The sequence below is a fragment of the Sceloporus occidentalis genome, unplaced genomic scaffold (genome assembly GCF_023333645.1).
Source record: "Sceloporus occidentalis isolate IW3139 unplaced genomic scaffold, rSceOcc1.0.p SCAF_1, whole genome shotgun sequence".
Taxonomy (NCBI): domain Eukaryota; kingdom Metazoa; phylum Chordata; class Lepidosauria; order Squamata; family Phrynosomatidae; genus Sceloporus; species Sceloporus occidentalis.
Window position 1 is genome coordinate 160,252,227 of NW_028316981.1, and position 20,048 is coordinate 160,272,274.

At 42.4% G+C, this 20,048-nt stretch overlaps 1 protein-coding gene across 2 annotated transcripts in view; it reads right to left on the reverse strand.

The window, feature by feature from the left end:
- The window catches only part of RBMS2 (RNA binding motif single stranded interacting protein 2), a 97,229-nt gene extending 78,027 nt beyond the window's left edge, over positions 1 to 19,202 (reverse strand). The window contains exon 1 of one of the 2 annotated variants that reach the window (XM_089479202.1): positions 19,161 to 19,202. Coding sequence is in view for 1 of the 2 variants with exons in the window: in XM_089479193.1 (XP_089335319.1) it covers positions 13,968 to 14,033 (66 nt within the window). In the remaining variant the exon portion in view is untranslated. Of the gene's footprint in view, positions 1 to 13,967; positions 14,111 to 19,160 lie in introns of those variants that run through there. The other variant, XM_089479193.1, reaches the window with a different exon arrangement.
- Between the last annotated feature and the right edge of the window lie 846 nt (positions 19,203 to 20,048).

Sequence of the window (20,048 nt, forward strand, 5' to 3'; positions counted from 1 at the left end):
GGTGTCATCAGCGTACTGATAACCCCGCGCCCCATGTCTCCGGATGATCTCTCCCAGCGGTTTCATGTAAATGTTAAATAGCATGGGAGACAGAATGGCTCCTTGAGGGACCCCAGTTTTAAGGGCCCTCTCATCAGAGCACACATCTCCCAGCTGCACCATCTGGGACCTCCCAGAGAGGTAGGACCGGAACCACTGGAGCGCAGTGCCCCCGATTCCCACCTCTGCCAGGCGCCCCAGAAGGATACCATGGTCTATGGTATCGAAAGCCGCTGAGATGTCCAAGAGCACCAACAGGGACACGCTTCTCCTGTCGATGCTCAGACGGAGATCATCGACCAAGGCGACCATGGCTGTCTCAACTCCGTAACCCGCCCGAAAGCCAGTTTGAAATGGGTCCAGATAATCCGTTTCATCCAAGACCGCCTGAAGCTGGATTGCGACCGCCCTCTCGATCACCTTCCCCAAGAATGGCAACAGTGAAACTGGCCGATAATTATTATGTACCAGGGGGTCGAGGGAGGGCTTTTTTAATAAAGGTTTTACAATGGCCAATTTAAGATCAGATGGAAATTGCCCTTCCCTCAAAGATGTGTTAATAATCCGGCGTAACAATAAGGTCACAGCCGGACCCCCCTGGGCCGCTAGCCACGAGGGACAGGGATCGAGAGAGCAGGTCGTCTTCCGAACACTTCCGAGGATCTTGTCCACATCATCGGTACTTACCAACTCAAACCGATCCAGTTTAACAAAGTCCACGGAGGCTCTGGATGCCTCTACCCTAGGTTCTGCTTGAATGTCGGCGTTAAGACCTTCGCTTATCCGAGAGATTTTATCCGTGAAGAAGTTATTAAATTGGTCGCAGCAGGCCTTAGAAGGTTCAAGGATCTGGTTCTAGGCAGGAGGGAGCTGAGTTAGCTCCCTGACTACCCTGAACAACTCTGCTGGACGCGACTCCGCGGACGCGATACGAGCACCATAGAACGAATTCTTAGCTGCTCGTATCGCCTCTCCGTAGTCCTCTAACAGTTGGTCTAGGAGAGTCTTGTCGTCTAAGCGAAGGTGTTTCCGCCAACGGTACTCTAGCCGTCGCAGTTCCCGCTTCCTTGCCCGGAGATCTTCCGTGTACCAGGGCTTACGTTTGGAAGCGGGTCTGAGAGGGCGCTTGGGAGCGATGCTGTGTATAGCCCTTGAGAGACCGGTATTCCAGATACCAGTCAGGGCATCAACAGAGTCGCCATCACTTCCAACCATGTGTCCCTCTAGGGCTTCCTGGAACCTTTTGGGTTCCATCAGCCTTCGAGGGTGGACCATCCTAATAGGTCCACCACCCCCGGGAGGGATCTGGGTAGAGACCTTGATTTTTGCCTCCACCAGGAAGTGATCCGTCCATGGCAGGGGGGAAATATTAGTTATTTCCGCCCACGGATTTTCCGCATCCGAACAGAAGACCAGATCAAGAGTATTACCCGCACAATGAGTGGGACCCAAGATCAGCTGAGACAGGCCCATGGCCGCCATGGTATCCATGAATTCGCGAGCTGCACCGGGTGGAACATAGCTGGCCATGAGGGAGATGTTGAAGTCGCCCAGGACAAGTAGCCTGGGCGTCTCCAGCATCAGCTCAGCGACCAGCTGTGTCAGCTCGTTAAGGGAGTCCGTTAGCGCACGGGGTGGCCGATACACCAACAGAATCCCTAGACTGTCCCTCGCTTTTAGGGTCAGGTAAATACACTCGATGTAGGACGTCTGTCAGATGTGGTTCCTGGTGAGGGACACGGTGTTCCTATGTATCAAGGCCACACACACACACACACCCGCCCACCTAACCTGGGCTGGTCCTTCACCGAGAACCCGGCAGATAGATAGATGATAGATAGATGAAAGTTTTTTTTAAAAAAAATACACATTAATTAATAAATAGTATGGAATAGACTCATGAAAAAGACATATGAAAGGGACAAGTGAAAAATTAAAACAGATTGCTCCATTTCTAATGGGATGAAAGATTTACTCTATTAGTAACTTGTATGTCTCATTCTGTCCCTGAGACCACTATGGTTTTAACTTGTAAGCCACCTCAGTTGTCATTGACAGGGAGGTGGGATAGAAATAAAAGTTTTATTATTATTTATTATTATGGGAAAGTCCCAATTTCAATTGGCGCTATTAAAACAGGACCTGACAACACTGTCACAAGATAATACCATGGCTGAATTATATCTACAGATTTCTACAGTTTAACAGAAAGTGTGCTTAAGACTTGCTAGCCTCTGATCAATTCTGTTTTGCCTCAAGGTAATTTTAATGAAAGGGTGGTGGGTCAAGACTCAAGGCCTGCACAATGGCTTTTGGCCAAGTCCAATTGCTGCTGAGGCTCCTCAGCCATACCCATATTTTTCATCTGAGGTCAATAATCAGAGGGCCAGATGGTACTATCTTCAGGCCACAGACCTTCAGTGCCATAAAAGAAGGGCTAATTTCCAGCTGTTTATTGTATGTAGATTGTATCTCTTTCATTTCCATCTCATTGTATTGTACCTGTTTCATTTCCATCTATATCCTGTCTTCTTCAAATAAAAGCATACTCCCAATTTATCCCCCCCCCCGAAGAAAAACCCCTACTACAACATTTTGAGCCCATGGAAGCAAATAAGCAGAAAGTCTCCAACAGGAAATCCTAATGATGACTCAAAATTCCTATCCTTTTCCAGCCTGCACACTGTTTTAAACCATGGAAGAGAGATGGATCATTGGATTTTTTTACACAGACATGATTAGTATTTCAGGCCAGCCAGAGTCACTGTTTGAGCAACTCCAACCTACCTCCCAGGACAGCTGTGTTTTGCACTGGTCCTCTAACACAGCATAAACCTTCTGAGCTCTTGAGGAAAAAGGAGGATACACATGAATGAAGTTAACAATAAGTTTTATAAGGTACAGAGGAGCAGCCATCCAAATCTCTGGCATAGTGGAGATTCTGAACTTTCACATAGGGTAAGCACACTTTCAATTTTTATTTGATAGGTCTGAAGGCTAGAAACTTTCTTTTTGCATTAATTGAAAGCAGACACTTTCTTTTCATTCTATTCAGTACTCTCAGTGGGTCAAGGAAAGAACAAGCTGGCCTCCAGGCAGGTCACAATTTCTCTTTTTTAGCCTATTTGAATGGGCTGTTATGAGAATAATTAGGGATAAGCCCATGGTTTCTGCCCTTGAGCTTACAGCTAGGAGGAAGGCGAGGAGAAACAATGCAGTATCAAATATAGCAACTATTCAAAGCTCAGTTACTTGAACCAGAAGAGTAATAGTCTGCCACATCTTAATTATCTGTGAGAGACCCAGTATCGTACAGGGATTTGAGCACTGGGTTATCACTCCAGAAACCAGGGTTTGAATCTCTGCTTAGCCATGGAAAACCACTGAGTGACTTGCCACCTTGGGTAAGTCACACTCTCTCAACCTCAGTTCCCTCTAAACAAACCTTATCAAGAAAACCCCATGATAGGGCTGCCTTAGGGTCACCATAAGTCAGAAACAACTTAAAGGCACACAACAACAATTATCTGTCAAAAAGAACAGCTTGTTTCATCAGCATGAGCGACTAATGTAAAAAAACAGACCATAGTTCACAAGACTGAATGTGGTCTGAGAGACATGTCAAAAAGCAAAGTCTGGAATGTTAAAGACTCAACAAAATTAGTTGTCCTTATTGTAACAATTTAAAAAATATTTTATTTTGAATGCCTAGAAGTAAGTAACATTGTTACTTTTTGTTGTCTTGATAAATTTCAAACTACAAACCACATGGTAGTCCATTCAATTTTTGCCTGAAACCCACACTCGATCATGTGGCAACAGCATAAATTACAGCACAAACTTACACTTGAAATATGTGATACGAAAGCATATCTCAATAACTACTAAAAAGTTACAGTTATACTGAAAAAGGAGTGATGCCATCCCGTGTTAATTTACAACTACAGTTAATTTACAACTATTAGGGGAAATAATTTATTACAGTTAACAATTTATTTTCACATTCAAAGACAGTGGTTCTGAAACACTGGTCCTGTATATATTTTGGACTTCAGCTCTTGGAAATCCTATCCAGTATGACTAATGCTCAGGAATTATAGGAACTGAAATCCCAAACATCTGGAAAACCAGAGAACCAGATGTGTGCATACACATTTATGTCTTTGTCCCACTGTTGCCTATGGTCAAACAACTTTTGGAAACAATAGTATACATACAACAAAAATTATTTACCAGTGAGAGAAAGTACAAAATGTGCATACCATGACCACTAAGCCCTCTTCCAAGCAGTCTTCAACTCTCTGAAAAGACTTTAGTCTCCAGCTTTACATCAATTTGGTATCAAAATCAAAATTTGGACCATTCTACACCATTTTGTCCAAACTCCATCACCTATGCTGACAGTCCCCCCCAAACACATTGTTTATAGGGGAAGCCTATATTAAGCCTCTATAAGAAAATACATGTGTACCTGCATGCAGACCTGTATCAATCCTCTGCCATTTCAGCACTGTAGTCTATGCATATATGTTTATTTTGCATTATAAGAATCCAAATTTGAGTTTGTCCCAAAACACAGAATCTTTCTGACAAAGAGTTGTGTGTTGGCATGAAGAGCTGGAAAGGTCAGCATAATGACTGTGGAACTCCCTCCCACAAGAGACTAGGCTGTCTCCTCTCTTTGCACTGCTTTTTATGTAGGTCTTTCATTTATTCCTAAGTAAAAGAACAGGGTTTTTTTGCCCGGGCAAACTTTTGGCCATAAATTGGTTGCTGCAGAAGAGTCTTTTAAGGGGCATTGCTGCATTTTTTTCCCTCATTTGTTATGATTTCGATTATTTTAAACTGTTTTAAGTCACTGCTGTTCATAATACAATGAATTATTTTCACAGCGTTCTTTAATATTATCATTGATCTTCAGCTGTATCCTGTTTTAATTTACTTTGTAACCCACCTTAGTTCCTGCTTGGGAGAAACACAGAATATACATTTTCTGTTGCATTACAGAAAACAAATTTTAAAAAAATGAACTGATGAGCATGGTAGGTGAGTATGGAAAGGTTGAGATAGTCAGGCCAAGAAGCACTGCTTCTTGAATTGTGAAGTCACTTCTAAACAGCGTCTGTGTGTTTACAAACACACACACACTCTAATTACAAAGTTTTGGAATCTGATTTTATAAAACAAATTAAAAAGGGGATATGATTCTCAATAGTTCAAATCGGGATGCCAGAATCTACATATGGAGAATTAACTAACAAAAAACAACAACAACATGGTTTTTGGAAATGTTTTCTGAGCTGAAGAACAGACAGCAAAGTGTTCAAACTTTATTCCTAAAAACAGACATAACATTTTAAGTGTGGCAGATGATCTAAATACACCTTCACTGCCCTGAAAAGGCATTGTAATTCTGTTCTCCTGGAGTGAGATCTGAAGCTGGGGTGGGGAGAGAAAGCAGTAGTTCTGTAAGTTTCCAGCACTGTCAGTTTGAATTGGAGAAAGGTTGAGTGTGGCGGACACTGGCTTGCTAGCTAGCACCGATGACAACCTCCCACAATATTTATATAAAGCAGGCCTTTCCAACCTAGGCCCCTCTCTCTGTAGTAGACTAAACTCCTCCAAATCCCCAGCAGGGGATGATGAGAGGTGTATTCCAAAACATCTTGAGGGTAGTAGGTATAGAGTTCTAGAATACCCAAAGTACTTTGCATATTCTGTTTTATCATCTTTATTTTAAAAAAAAAACCTGCAAAACTGAGTATTATTAACCTCATTTCCTCACTGGGAGAGTTGAGCCTTGAAGAGAAAAGTCATAGTTTAAGCCTTCCCTCCATTTACTTCCATGTTAGAGCCCTTCTAACATTGTTGAAGCACCACTGGCAGAAAGTGGAATTAAAACAAAGCACCTAAAATAACATCACTTTACAGCAATGCCTTCTTCATGGCAAAGATCTCTCCCATAATATTTGCTCACAAACAGGTCCCATTCCGCAAATGGCTTCCAATGACATTAATTAGACGTTTCCACCTTGAATGCTCAGCCTGTTCTACTACTTCCCATAAAACCACAGGTAAGAGATCAGTGGTGAATAACAAAAACACAGTATTTGCCCATTGTGTGTGGTGTGTGCCTTCAAGTAGTTTCTGATTTATGGTGACCCTAAGGTTTTCTTGGCAAAATTTGTTCAGAGCAGGTTTTGCCATTGCCTTCCCTTGAGGCTGAGAGCATGTGACTTGCCCAAGGTCACCCAGTGGGTTTCCATGGCTGAGCTGAGAATCGAATCCTGGTCTCTAGAACCGTAGTCCAACACTCAAACCACTATGACACACTGGCTCAGCTTTGCTCCTTGAACAGCCCTCATTTAATTGTCCCAGTTTCAGTTTCTGATCCTGCAAAGCATATGGAGTGGAGGGACAGCGGCAACAACTATTTTCCTTTTTTAATTATATTGTTGTTGTTTAAATTCATGATTGAGAAATATTGCTATTTGTCCATTCACTAAAGGAAAATACTAAGTAAAGCCAGCTCTTGCCACTCTGGGCACGCATGTGGGTATGTACACACATACACACACACACACATATAAACTGAATTTAAGCAATTTGAGGTGCCAATTCAAGGGACAATAATCTAGATTATCATTAATTGTCCACCAGCACTAATCAGGAAGCAATAAAAACAGGCTAAACCTGAAAGCAGGAGGTGTTTTAATTAAAGGCACAGAAGCTCTTCAAGGCACTTTGCCAATCTAAACCAGAGAGGCTACCTGAGACAGCATTTTATTACAGGAGAAGCTGCCACAAATCAAAGCTTTAAACACACATACGCACTCTCACAAAAGAGGGCAGAATGCAAAATTCTAGGCTTATAATGATGTTGTTGGGATGTTTTGTAAGACCTGTATGAACTACAGTTTTAAATAAAAGAGCAAGCAAGAAAATCCTAGTGACTTCATAAGAGAGGAACACTCTGAACAAGCGACTTCCTGGTTCATGGCTCAGGCTGCATCCGCATTGGAGAAACAATCCGTTTTGGCACCACTTTTACTGCCATGACTACATGCTAGGGAATTCTGGGAATGGTTGTTTGTTGCGGAGCTCTGGTGTCACAGCAAACAACCATTCCCACAATTCATAGTATGGAGCCATGGGAGTTAAGTGATATCAAAACGGATTATTTCTCCAGTGAAGATGCAGCCTCAGTCTCTTCACCATTTCAGACTACACTTTGGCCACACAGTGAAAAGGCACAGATCCCTAGAAAAAAACAATAGTGGTAGGAAAGGTAGAGGGTAGAAGAAAGAGAGGAAGACCACAAACCAGATGCATAGACTCAATTGGGGAGGATATGGGCAACAGTTTGCAGGATCTGGGCAAGTCAGTGGAGGATAGGAATTCTTGGAGATGTCTCATCCACAGGGTCGCCATGAGTTGGAACCGACTCGAGGGCAGCTAACAACAACAACAAGCATAATTCCTCCCTCACTTTTATTTCAGCATGGCATCATTTTAGAATGGCTTTTCAACTGCTGATATTTTAAAAATTGTTTACAAGTTAAGTGAAGGGGAGATGTATAGATGAAGAAATTACAGGTGATAGCGTGGAGGCAGAATTAAAGAGTGGGCTGAAGCTCAACGGTAGGATTATTATTGTTGTTGTTTATTTCTATAGTGCTGTAAATGTACACAGCACTATATATATAAAAGTAGGAAGTAAATTGTAAGATATACTGTACATCAGTAATTCCCAAACTCTGGTCCTCCAGGTGTTTTGGATTTTACCTGCCAGAAGCCACAGCCATTTTGGCCAGTGGTCTAGGATTCTGGGAACTGAAATCCAAAACATCTGGAAGACCAGAGTTTGGGAATCACTGCCGTACATGATTCTTGATTCTCACTCAGATGTGAAACACACTGGGTGAACTTGGGCCAGTTATGATCTCTCAGCCTAAGCTACCTCTAGGGCTGTTATGAGGACAAAATGGAACATGGATAGGTAGAGCCATATACACCACCCTTTAGCTCCTTGTTGAAAAGGCAGAGTAAATACGTAATAAATAAATAAACCAGGAGAACATGAGGGAGATACATGTATCACCCTGAGTTCTTTCTATGAAGGTTACAATGAATAATAAATGTTCTTAGGTTCAAATTAAGACCTATTTAAAAGAAAACCTTCAGTGATGATTCCATAACTTTAAATAATTTTTCAAGCCTAAAACAGGCCCAAGAATTCCAGCTGGGTATAAATAGCTATGCTTCCTGCAGAGTATATTTCCAACCATTAGCAGAGAATAACTGTAGAGAGTCAGCAAACTCTGATGAACAGAATTCCCTTCACTTTCAAAAGATACTCCCACCTTATCTCCTTCAAGGTTAGCTTTAAAGGCTCATAAGAAACCCAACTTGATGCCGCCACCAGCACATGCCATACAGAGTTAAAGGATGAAATATTTAATTCCTACAACAGAGACACAAACCACAACTCCCACAATGTCCCAGACAACAAGGCCACTGGCCATGCAGAGTGAGGGATTCTGGAGAAAGGAATCCTAAAAGCTCTGCACAAACCAAAGTGACCCACAACCCAGTGAACATGTCCCAGAAATGTTACATTTCTAATTCCAACAAGGGGCCATTTCTCATGTTAAAACTATAAGGTATCACTTCCATGTACATACTGGTGGCATTTTTTTATTTTCATTCACATGAGCAAAGTGACATAAAAACCCACAGTTACAGTGACTTCTCATGAGCCAAAATGACCCAAGCCATATTTTCATAATCATTACAAATCACAGAAGATTCTGCAATCACCATCTGTAAGCATGCTGCTTACACAACGTCAACATAAAACATGTCAATTTATTTTTGAATCCATATCCTATTATTTTATTTATAAAACACTATTTCTTTTTGAATTTGCCTCCTGCTTTCCCCCCATTAAAAGGTGCCCAAGGCAGTGGACAATAATATAATACAGAAAAACTCTTGGTTAACACATACTACAACAAACCAGTGAAAAACACAACAATGGCATATGTTTATTGTTATAACCATGAAACCCTTTACACAAGCAGACTAACCTGTATGTCAAGGCTTGCATAGCTGGCTCAGTACAGTAGTCCCTTGCTTATTCAACAGATTAGGGACCAGTGCACTGTCAAAAAGTGGAAATTGTTGAAATGAGGAACTGATATTACTGTATATGCACAACTGTAAGTATGAATACCTGTACACTGCTGTACTGTAAGTACACAGCAACACCATGAATGACTTTTACAATATACAGTACACAGATTGAATTAAAAGATGGCACCTGTCCGGGAACAAAAGCAGTATGTGAGTGCAAAAGCATCATGCAAATTGCCATCTTTTCATTCAGTTTGTATACTGTACACTTTAGAAGTCATTTGTGGAGTCAGTGTGTGCTTATAATACAGCATGGTACAGGGTTTCGTGATTATATTTGTCAAAAGAGTGGAACACACATCGAATAAATAGGTTCAGCTAATAATTTAATAGTATCGAAATAGCAGAGCATAAAAAACTAGGGGACACCTGTAAACACAGCTTTGCCTGCTGACAGGACAACAGAAGAGGAGAGAACCTAGCTTCCCTTGGAAAGATTAGCAAAATCTGGGAGTGGCTGCAGGGAAGGCCACTCCTTGCAACCCCATCAAACATGGCTGTGCCTTGTATCCCCAAAGGTCTTAAAATTTAGATAGGTTCATATGGGACAAAGCCAACATGGTGTAGTGGTATGAGTGTTGGACTATGACTCTGGAAACCAGCGTTCAAATCCCTGCTCAGCCATGAAAACCCACTGGGTGATTCTGTGCAAGTCACACTCCTCAGACGAAGGCCAAGGCAAACCCCTTCTAAATAAATTCTTCCAAGAAAATCCTGTGACAGGTTCACCTTAGGGTTGCCATAGGTCAGAAATTATTTGAAGGCACACAACAACAGGTTCACATGGGTGTGTGCATTCAGTCAAATACAGTGGGCCCTTGGTATCCGCTGGACCTCCTGTAGATACCAAAATCCATGGATCCTCAAGTCCCATTAAATACAGTGGTGTAGTAAAATAGTGCCTCTTATATTAAATGGCAAAATCAAGGTTTACTCTTTGGGATTTATATATTTTAAAAAATATTTCCAAGTGGTGAATGTTTGAATGCATGGATAAGGAAGCCATGGCTACAGAGTGCCAACTGTAATGTGATCCCAGTTGTAAAGGGTTTTATATCTTAAACATGACACTGACAAATACAGGCCTTAGTATACAATGTGCAATATTATGGATCAGTTTAAATTTCCAGACATTTTTTCAGAGTCCGCCCCATGTAAAACACTGCCCCATTTAAGTGATGTAATTAATGTATGCATCATCTATGCAAGATCAGATGTCTCCAAGGATAGCCCCAATGGATGAACTGGACTTAGCTGTGCAAACTCAATCTTAGCTAATGCCAAAACCTGGGCATCTAGGTTCAACATTAAATTCAGGAGTACACTCAAATAGCCAGTCTAAGTCTTCACGATAGGCCTGATCTTATCCAACACAAACTTAATCTCTATTCTCTAGCCTGCCTTTCCACTAACCAGGAGCACCTCAGTCTTGCCTGCATGAATTTTCCATTTATTCACTGCATGGAGGTCACTACTATTGAAGATGGAAAGGAAACCAATGGAAAAGAGTGATAAGAGCTGGATATGATGCTCAGCATATGATGGCATCAAATGCCAAAAGTCTGGACATGCCCTCCTAGAGATATGCAGAACAAGGTGGGACCTGAAAAAACACAAGCTGATGACCAGTGTTCTATCATAGCTATCCCAGTACCAACCATGTCCCTCCAAGAAGGTCTAGAGCTCTCACAAAACATTTTCAACTTATCCTGGAAAAACCTATCAGAAGGATACGTTGGTTGATAATATCAAAGCCCAACAAGAGGACCAGCAGAACCACTTCCCCTGTCCAATTCTTGGTGCAGAGCCTCCATGAAGGTGACCAAAGCAGTCTCAGTTTCATAATCCAAACTGATATGGATCTAAATAATCTACCTCATCCAGAAACTCCTGAAGCTGGGCTACTACATATGCCCCAGCATTTGAATGAATGGACTATTGGAATGGCAGGAAATGATCCAAAATGGTGGGTTTCTCAATACTGCATGTGAAATAGCTCAGAAGAATACAAAATGCAATCAAGAATCTGCTTAAATAAAAAAAAAATTGTGCCTAGGCTGGTTTAAACCCTCTGACTTGCACCTCAGGTTTAAACACAACGGTGGATTTAAGTTTCATGACAATCAACAGGTTTCATTTCCATGTAAATACATTTAAAGATAATGGCGTTGCTAGCTAAAAGTTTTCCAACTCAGGAAATTATTTGTCGTAAGCCAAAGTTACCCACTATACACACCTCACTTCCGGTGGCATATTGACCAATTAACCGGGAAGAGATCTTTCTTCCACCTTTGGTCATACAAACAGATCATTCTACACATATCACACACATCCTTGCCTACACCTCTTGTCACACGCACAGACGATAATGATGGCCCCAGCTCGGAACAACAAACTTGTATCACACAAGTTAAATACACACATGAGCTTGTACAGAAACAAGTACAGTTGGGCCTGTTTACCAAGACATGCACATGTGTACACAGATAGGGGAGACAATTTCCTCCACACTTGCCACTGAGAAAGCTGCTCCTATAAAACTAGTATGAGCCCACAGGACCAAAACCATCAAACAAAATGCCAACTGATTCAAAAGTGCCTAGAGATGTGCCAATGTAGTAGTAGTAGTAGTAGTAATAACAATAATAATAATAATAATAATAATAATAATACTTTTAGAACTCACAAAAGCGATGTTTAATATTACAACTTTTTGCATTCTAAGTTGTATCTGGGTTTCTTTTTAATCTTGTGAGGAGATGATTTGAACTTCCATTCAGAAGAAAGATAAGATATATAAGAAAGCAAATAAATAAATTCACAAACATCCAAACTTGGGTGCATAAAATGGGAGAGGTGAGAAATGTTTATACAGCATGCGCACAACTGCCCCAGAGAGGTGACAGCAAGTTTTACTTGGACTCACAGCTTATATTCATTGTACCTGCATTGCTGGCACTTTGTCCTTAAGTGAGTTTTAGGTTAGGCCAATGTTATGTATCCATAACCCACACATGTACCTTACTGGCACAGACAGCCCACCTACCAGTATCAGAAAGTGTGTCCTCTCCCATCTGCCTGTTTTTACATATTCCCTGACACCTCAGGATCAGGATAAGAAAATGACACCCAGGTTCAAAGCAAGAATGTAGCCAAATAAATAGACTGATTAAAATACAGTATTTGGAGATGTTTTAAGTGCCATTTGTATCCATGCTTGAAATGGAGAAATACAATTCATAAACACAAATTTGGCCTTTACGTACCACCTCAGGTTTCTGTCCGACCTCATTCCTACAGCGGCCACAATTTGCACATTCATTGCAAAACCTTCAGCTCCGATATCAGCTACAGAGAGAGGACATCGAGCTGCCCCCCACCCAAGAAAAAAGAAAGGCAGGAAAATGTCCTTTTCACCCACCATCCTTTTTACTCTGCAACATATGCACCCAAGGTCACACAGTAAATCAACAATGGAGATAAGAGAGACATTTTCAAATGCCAGAAGTCTGGGTTCCCACTTCCCAGACTTTTAAATATCCCCCTTTCACCCACCCCACCCCCCTTTGAACCCCAACTAGATACTCTGTGGTGTCATTCTAGACCATGCTTCCCGACAGAGGTAAAATTCATCTAGGGGCCAGACCTCAAACAAACTACCGGGTAGCCAACCTTTATTTTCCAGCCTGACAAGGCCTTTCAGATTCTCAATGACAGCCCTGCTGGGGAAGGGGGAGCTGAGGGTAGGCACGATCCCCCCTTGGCTCCAGCTCCACTGCATCCTCCTGCAGGCAAAATGCCCCATCTTCCCAGCCACGTGTGGCATTCCTGTCTCCTGCTCAAGATCCAGGGATCAGGAAGGGCAGTGGGGCAGGCGGGCGAGGTTGGGCAAGGTGGGAGAAGCCTCCTTTATGGCACATGCTTCCTCAGGACACGTGCATGCCACAGAAGCCACATTCTGGAACCCCACCCTGGAGGACACTCAGCCAGAGGTGGACTCCAAAGTCTCCACCACCCAGGAAAGAAGGAAGGAGCCAGGAGAGGGTTAACAGAGCAGGCCTTGCTCCTTCCAATCCTGATGAGAACTCCATGCCTAAAAATCTGAACTGACTCCCATTTCCTGAGGTGGAGGGGCCACCTTCTTTAACCCCCCCCCAACCCTTAGGGACCCACCACCTCCTTGTCCCTCCTGTCACTAAAATCCACCCTTGGGCTGACCAGAGGAACCCACAGAACCATTAATGGATGTTCACTAAGTGCTGTGATTTCGTCTGTGTTGTGCTCTGTTCCTTTTTTCCCCCTCCCACCTCCTTCCCTCCAACCACTCCAGACCCCAACTCGCCCTTGGGGACACTGGGCTTGGTGAAGGGGGCTCAGTGGTGGGGATGGATGGGGGTCACCAAGGGAACAGAGGCCAAGATCACACACAGCTCCGCCATAGGCTTCTTGCCCTGTTAGGAAACCAGCCTGCCACCCTCTCCAAATAAATGAGCAGAATGCCTTCCTAAATCCCACCCCACACACACACACACAATCCTTCCACCTTTTCAAGCTGGGATATTCAGGGAGGGCACCCCTTTGCTTCCCCCTTCTCCCTTCTCTCCCCCCTCCTTTCTACTTCTCCTCTCTCTCTAAGCCAAGGACGTTTCCAAGATCTTGGGAATAGGAAGCAGAAAGGGGCTAGTAGGGAAGGGGGGGGGGGGTTAAGAGAAAGGCTAGACTGGCTTCCTTACCTTCTTGTTGCTCTTGTTGTAGCCAAAAGTGGCGATTCCTGCACGAGGAGGCACAGAAAGGAGCATTTTCGCTTTAATGTTACTGAGCTTGGGAAGGGAGGGGGAAGAGGGGAAAGAGAGAGAGACACACACACATACACACATACACACACAGAGAAGAGAGAGAGAGAGGGAGAGAGAGAGAGAGAGAGAGAGAGAAAGAGAGAGAGAGGAGACAGGGCTTCTGGCTTACGTCACCAAGGCAAGCCAGCCTGGAATCCAGGGCCAGAGTGTCTGCTTTCCACCAGGTCCTAATGCTTGCGCCAGGCACAGTGGTACACTTCCCCCACAAGAACTGGGAAACTCACATTGAGAGACATTTCAGATCTAAATCATAAATGACGCAGGAGTCTGGACAAAAACTGCAGCCTCTGATTGCGCTGGAAAGAAGAAAAAAGTGGCAGTTGTTGTTGCTGTTGCGTGACTTCAAGTCCTTTCCAACTTATGGCGACCCTAAGGCAAACCCATCATGAGGTTTTCTTGGCAAGTTCCTTCAGAGGGGTTTTGCCATGGTCATCCTCTGAGGCTGAGAGAGTCTACTGTCTGAACATGAGTTCATGGAATACATTTCTAAAACCAGAAATGACCAGACATGGCACAATCCTGCACTGGAATCACCTTGGCACTCTCATCCTCTTTACCAATCTCTCCAGAGCATTACTTAGGGCACGGCTAACATACAGCTCTGTGCAGGACAGAAAAACAGCACATGTAAGCACACAGCGCACCGGTGTTTAAATCACCTGAAGGTTTGCACCAATGCCCTCAAGTGCACATTGTTGCTGATGTGTGCCTTCAAGTCCTTTCCGACCTCTGGTGATCCAAAGGCAATCCTATCATGGGATTGTCTGGGCCAGATTTGTTCAGAGGAGGTTTGCCATTGTCGTCCTCTGAAGCTGAGGGAATGCGACTTGCCCAAGGTGGGGTTCCATGGCTGACCCAGGATTCAAACCTTGGTCTCTAGAGTCTTAGTCCAATGCCCAAATCACTACAACACACTGTCTCTTGAAAAAAGGAGGGGGGAAGTAGTACAGGACTGATGTGCCAAGTTCACAAAACTCTCCAGCAGCTTATTTACGCTGACAGCTTTCTACACAGGGTAAGCAACACTACAAGACTGGTCCATACCACACTGCAGGACTGGTAGGTGTTGGGTGCACTTCAATTCTGAAATCCATGTACTAGATGTAACCGAGAAATCTGTTATAATCTCAAACATTCCAGGACAAGTCAGTGTTAAAATGAACAGGACATTGGCTTTGCTGCCTTCTTGGGAAGAATATGATGCCTGGACAACTAGTTGAGAGTTCCCTTGGGTTTTACCATTTCCTGGGATACAAACTGAATACTATTTCTGCATATTATTTCTACAGTAAAAAGTAGAATCTCAAGTCTTTTAATTGCTGCTTGGTTTTTAAATATAAATCTAAATATTTCTACAGTAAAAAAAAATAGAATTCTGAGTCTTGTAATTGCTGCCTGTTTTTTTAAATTAGCCTACAGCATTTCTTTTGCAGATTTTTGGGAGCAGCAGCATGCCACACTGAAGTTTTCTCAATTGAAATAGGAATAATTTTTTAAAAATTTAGCCAACTTCAGAGGGGCTTAATACCCTTTATTTCTGTATGACTCAATGTTTGAAGTGCAACTCCCAGTCTGAGTAAGTCAAGCAAAGAACATTCAATCACACAGAGATACAATGGACAATCTCTTCTGGGGGAGGATAATTTTTGTCTTTGTATAGGGAGTCATTAAAATGCTTCTGCTGTACTCAATGCAGAGATACAACAGAATGACCCAGCCCCAGCAGAGGCCAAGTGAAAGGAGGCAAGGTCAGAGCAAAAAATCATTCAGAGATGCACCAAGCAGCTTCCTTGGGGCTCTTTAGTTTTTTATTTCTTATGGAAAATTAATCATTTCTCTCATATCACATTAGTATGTCCCAGTGCATCTGGGAATTAGTGCTTAGGGAAAGGGAATACAGATTCAAGTAACTTTTACACTCAGAATGTAATATGAGAGCCATACACTCTTTCATAAAGAGAATTTGATGGATATAGCAAAAACAACTGCAGGATAAAAGTGCAAAATCACAGAATACTATGCTGCTATGAGGACATGAGGTCATCCTCTGGAATCAGATGAAAATGTGAAGAACCAAACATGGGACTTCCTCCATTCAACATGTGTACTCTACATGTGTGCAGCCTCATGTCTAGGTAGCTGAAGCATACAGGTCTCTTCTGACACCTTGTACGTGGAACACTTAAAGGATCACCTGCTACCAGTCTGACAGCACAAAGATGTCCTTTCCGCTACAATTCTATGTGGAAGACAGCACTAGAGGATTAGGGAACCTATGAGCATTCAGCTGTTGTTAGACTGCAACTCCCATCAGTAAAGCCAATGGAGAGAGGAGTTAACAGGAGTTACAGTCCTACAACAGCTAAAGGGCCACACATATTACATAGTCGTGCAGTACAGTATCCAATAACACATACATTTAATGGAATCCGAACATATATTTAAAAAGCATATCACTAATTCTCATGGTTGGGATAATATACCTGAAAGTATGCAAAAAAGGAAGAATGAGACCCCTTCCAGAAGATCCAGGAACTCAAAGGGAAGTTAAAAGCAAGGGCCGGGATGCTCTATGATCAGAAGAGGAACATACTACAAGACCAAAAAGAAATAAAATACAATGGAAATAGGGAGTGTTTTGATTGTATATTCCTGCATGGCAGGGGATTGGACTGGATGGCTCTTGTGGTCTCTTTCAATTCTATGCTTCTATAAAAAAGAGATTAAAAAATAAAAGACACAGGGAATGAAGACGCATATGAAGATGGAGCCCCAAATCATGGAAAGCAAAGTGGTAGCTGCAATAAGAGATATTGCAAATAATAAGTTGCCAGGAAGAGATCATATTCCAATAGAATTGCTGCCATCCACACAGACAATATCAACTCTAGTGAAAACTAAAATATGCCAATAATTATAGAAGACAAAATGGTGGTCAACAGACTGAAAAAGAATCAATAATGCATCCCAATCCATAAAAAGGAGACACAAAAGACTGCAGCAATGATAAGACCAAAGCATTACTTCCCAAGCAAGCAAAATTATGCAGCACAGACTCAAATCATATATGGAAAGAGAAACTGCAGAGGGACAAGCCATGTTCAGAAAAGGAAGAGGCACTAGGGATCATATTGCAAACATGCAATGGTTAAAAGAATGCACCAAAAAATTCAAGAAGAAAATCAGCATATACTTTATAGACTATATAGCAATGTCTTTGACTTTATAGATCATGAAAAGCTGTGGAATGTTCTACAAAATAGGTAAGTGCCACTACGTTCGATAGTCCTGATGAGAAATCCATAATTAGGACAAGAGGCAACTGTTAGATCAGAATATAGAGAAACAGAATGGTTCTGAATTGGCAAAGAGGCCAAGCAAGGCTTTATTCTATCATCCTATTTGTTCAATGTGTGTTCAGAAAATAATCATATGAAGAGCAGGCTTAGACTCAAAAGAAGGAGGAGTGAAGATGGGAGGAAGGAAAATCAATAATCTTAGATATGAGGATGACACCATACCACTAATGAGGGGAAAAATCACAGACTTAGAACAACTACCAAGGAAGGTCAAGGAAGAAAGTGCAAAGGCAGGTTTACAGCTGAACATAATGAAAACAAAAATAATGACCATAGAAGATCTACATAAATTCAACCCAGGTAATGTGGAAATCAAAATAGTTAAAAGATTTCCCATATCTTGGCTCAGACATCGCACATAAAGGAGACTGCAGTCAAGAAATTAGAAGTTTAGAAATGGGAAGGACATCCATGAAATATGTAGACAAGATCCTAAAGTGCAAAGATATACAACTAAGTACTAAAGTTAGATTTTTTGTGGGTTTTTCAGGCTATGTGGCCATGTTCTAGCAGAGTTTCTTTCTGACGTTTCGCCAGCATCTGTGGCTGGCATCTTCAGAGAATGCTTTGCCTGAAAAACTGGGTGTATATATACTGTGTGAGCCTGGGAATGCAGGAGTGATTTGCATGTGCATTGTTCTGTGCTGATGGCTGGCCTCAGCCTGGGAGGCTAATGCAAACGAGGTTTAATGTCTGCTAATTGGTGATCATTAAAGTTAGAATTGTCCAAGCCATCATATTCCCCACCATCATGTATGGATGTGAAAGCTCAGCGAAGCAAAACAGCAAAGAAAGCCCTCAGAAAGAATATCAAAGCATTTAAGATGAGGTGCTGGAGGAGAATGCTGAAGATACCATGGACAGCCAAAAAGACAAATAAATGGGTCCTAGAACAAATCAAACCTGAACTCTCCCTGAAAGCCAAAATGACGAAATTGAGGCTGTCGTACAGTGCACCCGTGCTATTCATGGAGGATCTGTTCCAGATCCCCCCCATGGATAGTAAAAATTTGCGAGATCTTAAATCCCGTTCTTCTCAATGGGCACACGCTCCCACTCACATTGTTGCGTGCACATGCACCCATTCAGAAACCAGAGCTTGCCATCTGCAGAAGCTCAAACTGTACTTTGGTCACATCATGAGAATGCATGACTCACTAAAAAGACAATGAAGCTAAGAAAAGGTAGAAGGCAGTAGAAAGAGAGGAAGACCACACACTACATGTCTAGACTCAATTAGAGAGGCCAGGAGCCTGAATCTACAAGACTCAAGCAGAGCAGTAGAAGACAGAGAGGCTTGGAGATGAATTGCCATGAATCAAGGCTTACTCGAATAATATGCAAAACACTGGCAAAGAACATCAGCATCAAGGGAGTTTCTGCATCTTGAATGGGCAGTCTGTTAAGTCCTCTTATGTGCCTGCCTATTTCTCCCTCATAGCCATATCCACTTACTTACTGCTTCCAGTTCACCCACAAGCCTTTCTACCACGATGTGGTAGATAAATTCCAACTCCATGACAACTCAGCCATCATGCTGAGAAAGGCCATTTCGAAAATATGGTCTATGTCTACATAATTAATTTTTGAACACAACAATTGAGTTTTCCTTGTGGAATGTATTGTTATAATTCCCAAGTCTTGTTGCGAACAGCCTGGTGACCTATCTACAAAATTCCTGTAGTCAAATAGAGAATTATCCCCAACTCACCTTTCAGGAAGAATTGGAGGAATAGAGGGGGTAATGGAACAGTTGTCTTTTATCTTCTTCTTTCTTCCAGTATTTCTCAGACATCTTGACAAATTGGCACAAATGAGAACCTATCACGTGTGCTTTTGTTTTTATGTGCATAGCTCCTTTGGAGATCAGTCATCATCAATTGGATCTTGACCAGGAACCTTCAGCTGAAACAAGTACAAACTTTTCAAGACACATACCATGATGTTAACAACGCCAACCAGAATGGCAGAACAGAATCCAGATCTGCAGGGGAAATGAAAACAGGATGAAATATTAACCCAGGCTGGGAACCTATGCTCTCCCAGACACTGTTTGACTGCAACTCCCATCAGCCCCAGCCAGCATGGACAACTGTGAGGGATGATGGAAATTGCCATCTACACAATTATCCAGTGTTTACACAGACACTCTCAGAAGAGCCCCAGTACTCCCCCCCATACCTTTAAACATCATAAGAACTTAAAAGCTGTCTTGCTCAATGAATCAGTGGGTTAATTTCCAGCATTCTGATTCACCTCCAGTGGACCATCAGGTGCCTCTGGAAAACTCACAAACAAGTGATGAAAGCATAAGGAATTAGAACTTTTCCTACCTGTAAACAGTAACAGAGCACTTGCTACCACCACTCTACAGGAGAAAGCAGTGCAAGGCCCAGAAAAATTATGCTCCTCTTTCTTCATGGAGAAAACTGTAAGAAAAAGCAAGGAAGTATCTTCCAATGTCTTACACCACACAGCATACTCTTTGCCATTTCATATTGCATACTGCAGGGTCAGCTGGCATCAGGTGCTTCCATAGTTGCTACAAAGAAGCCCAGACTCAACTGTGGTACCATCCCCTGTGGAGATGAGAAGCATC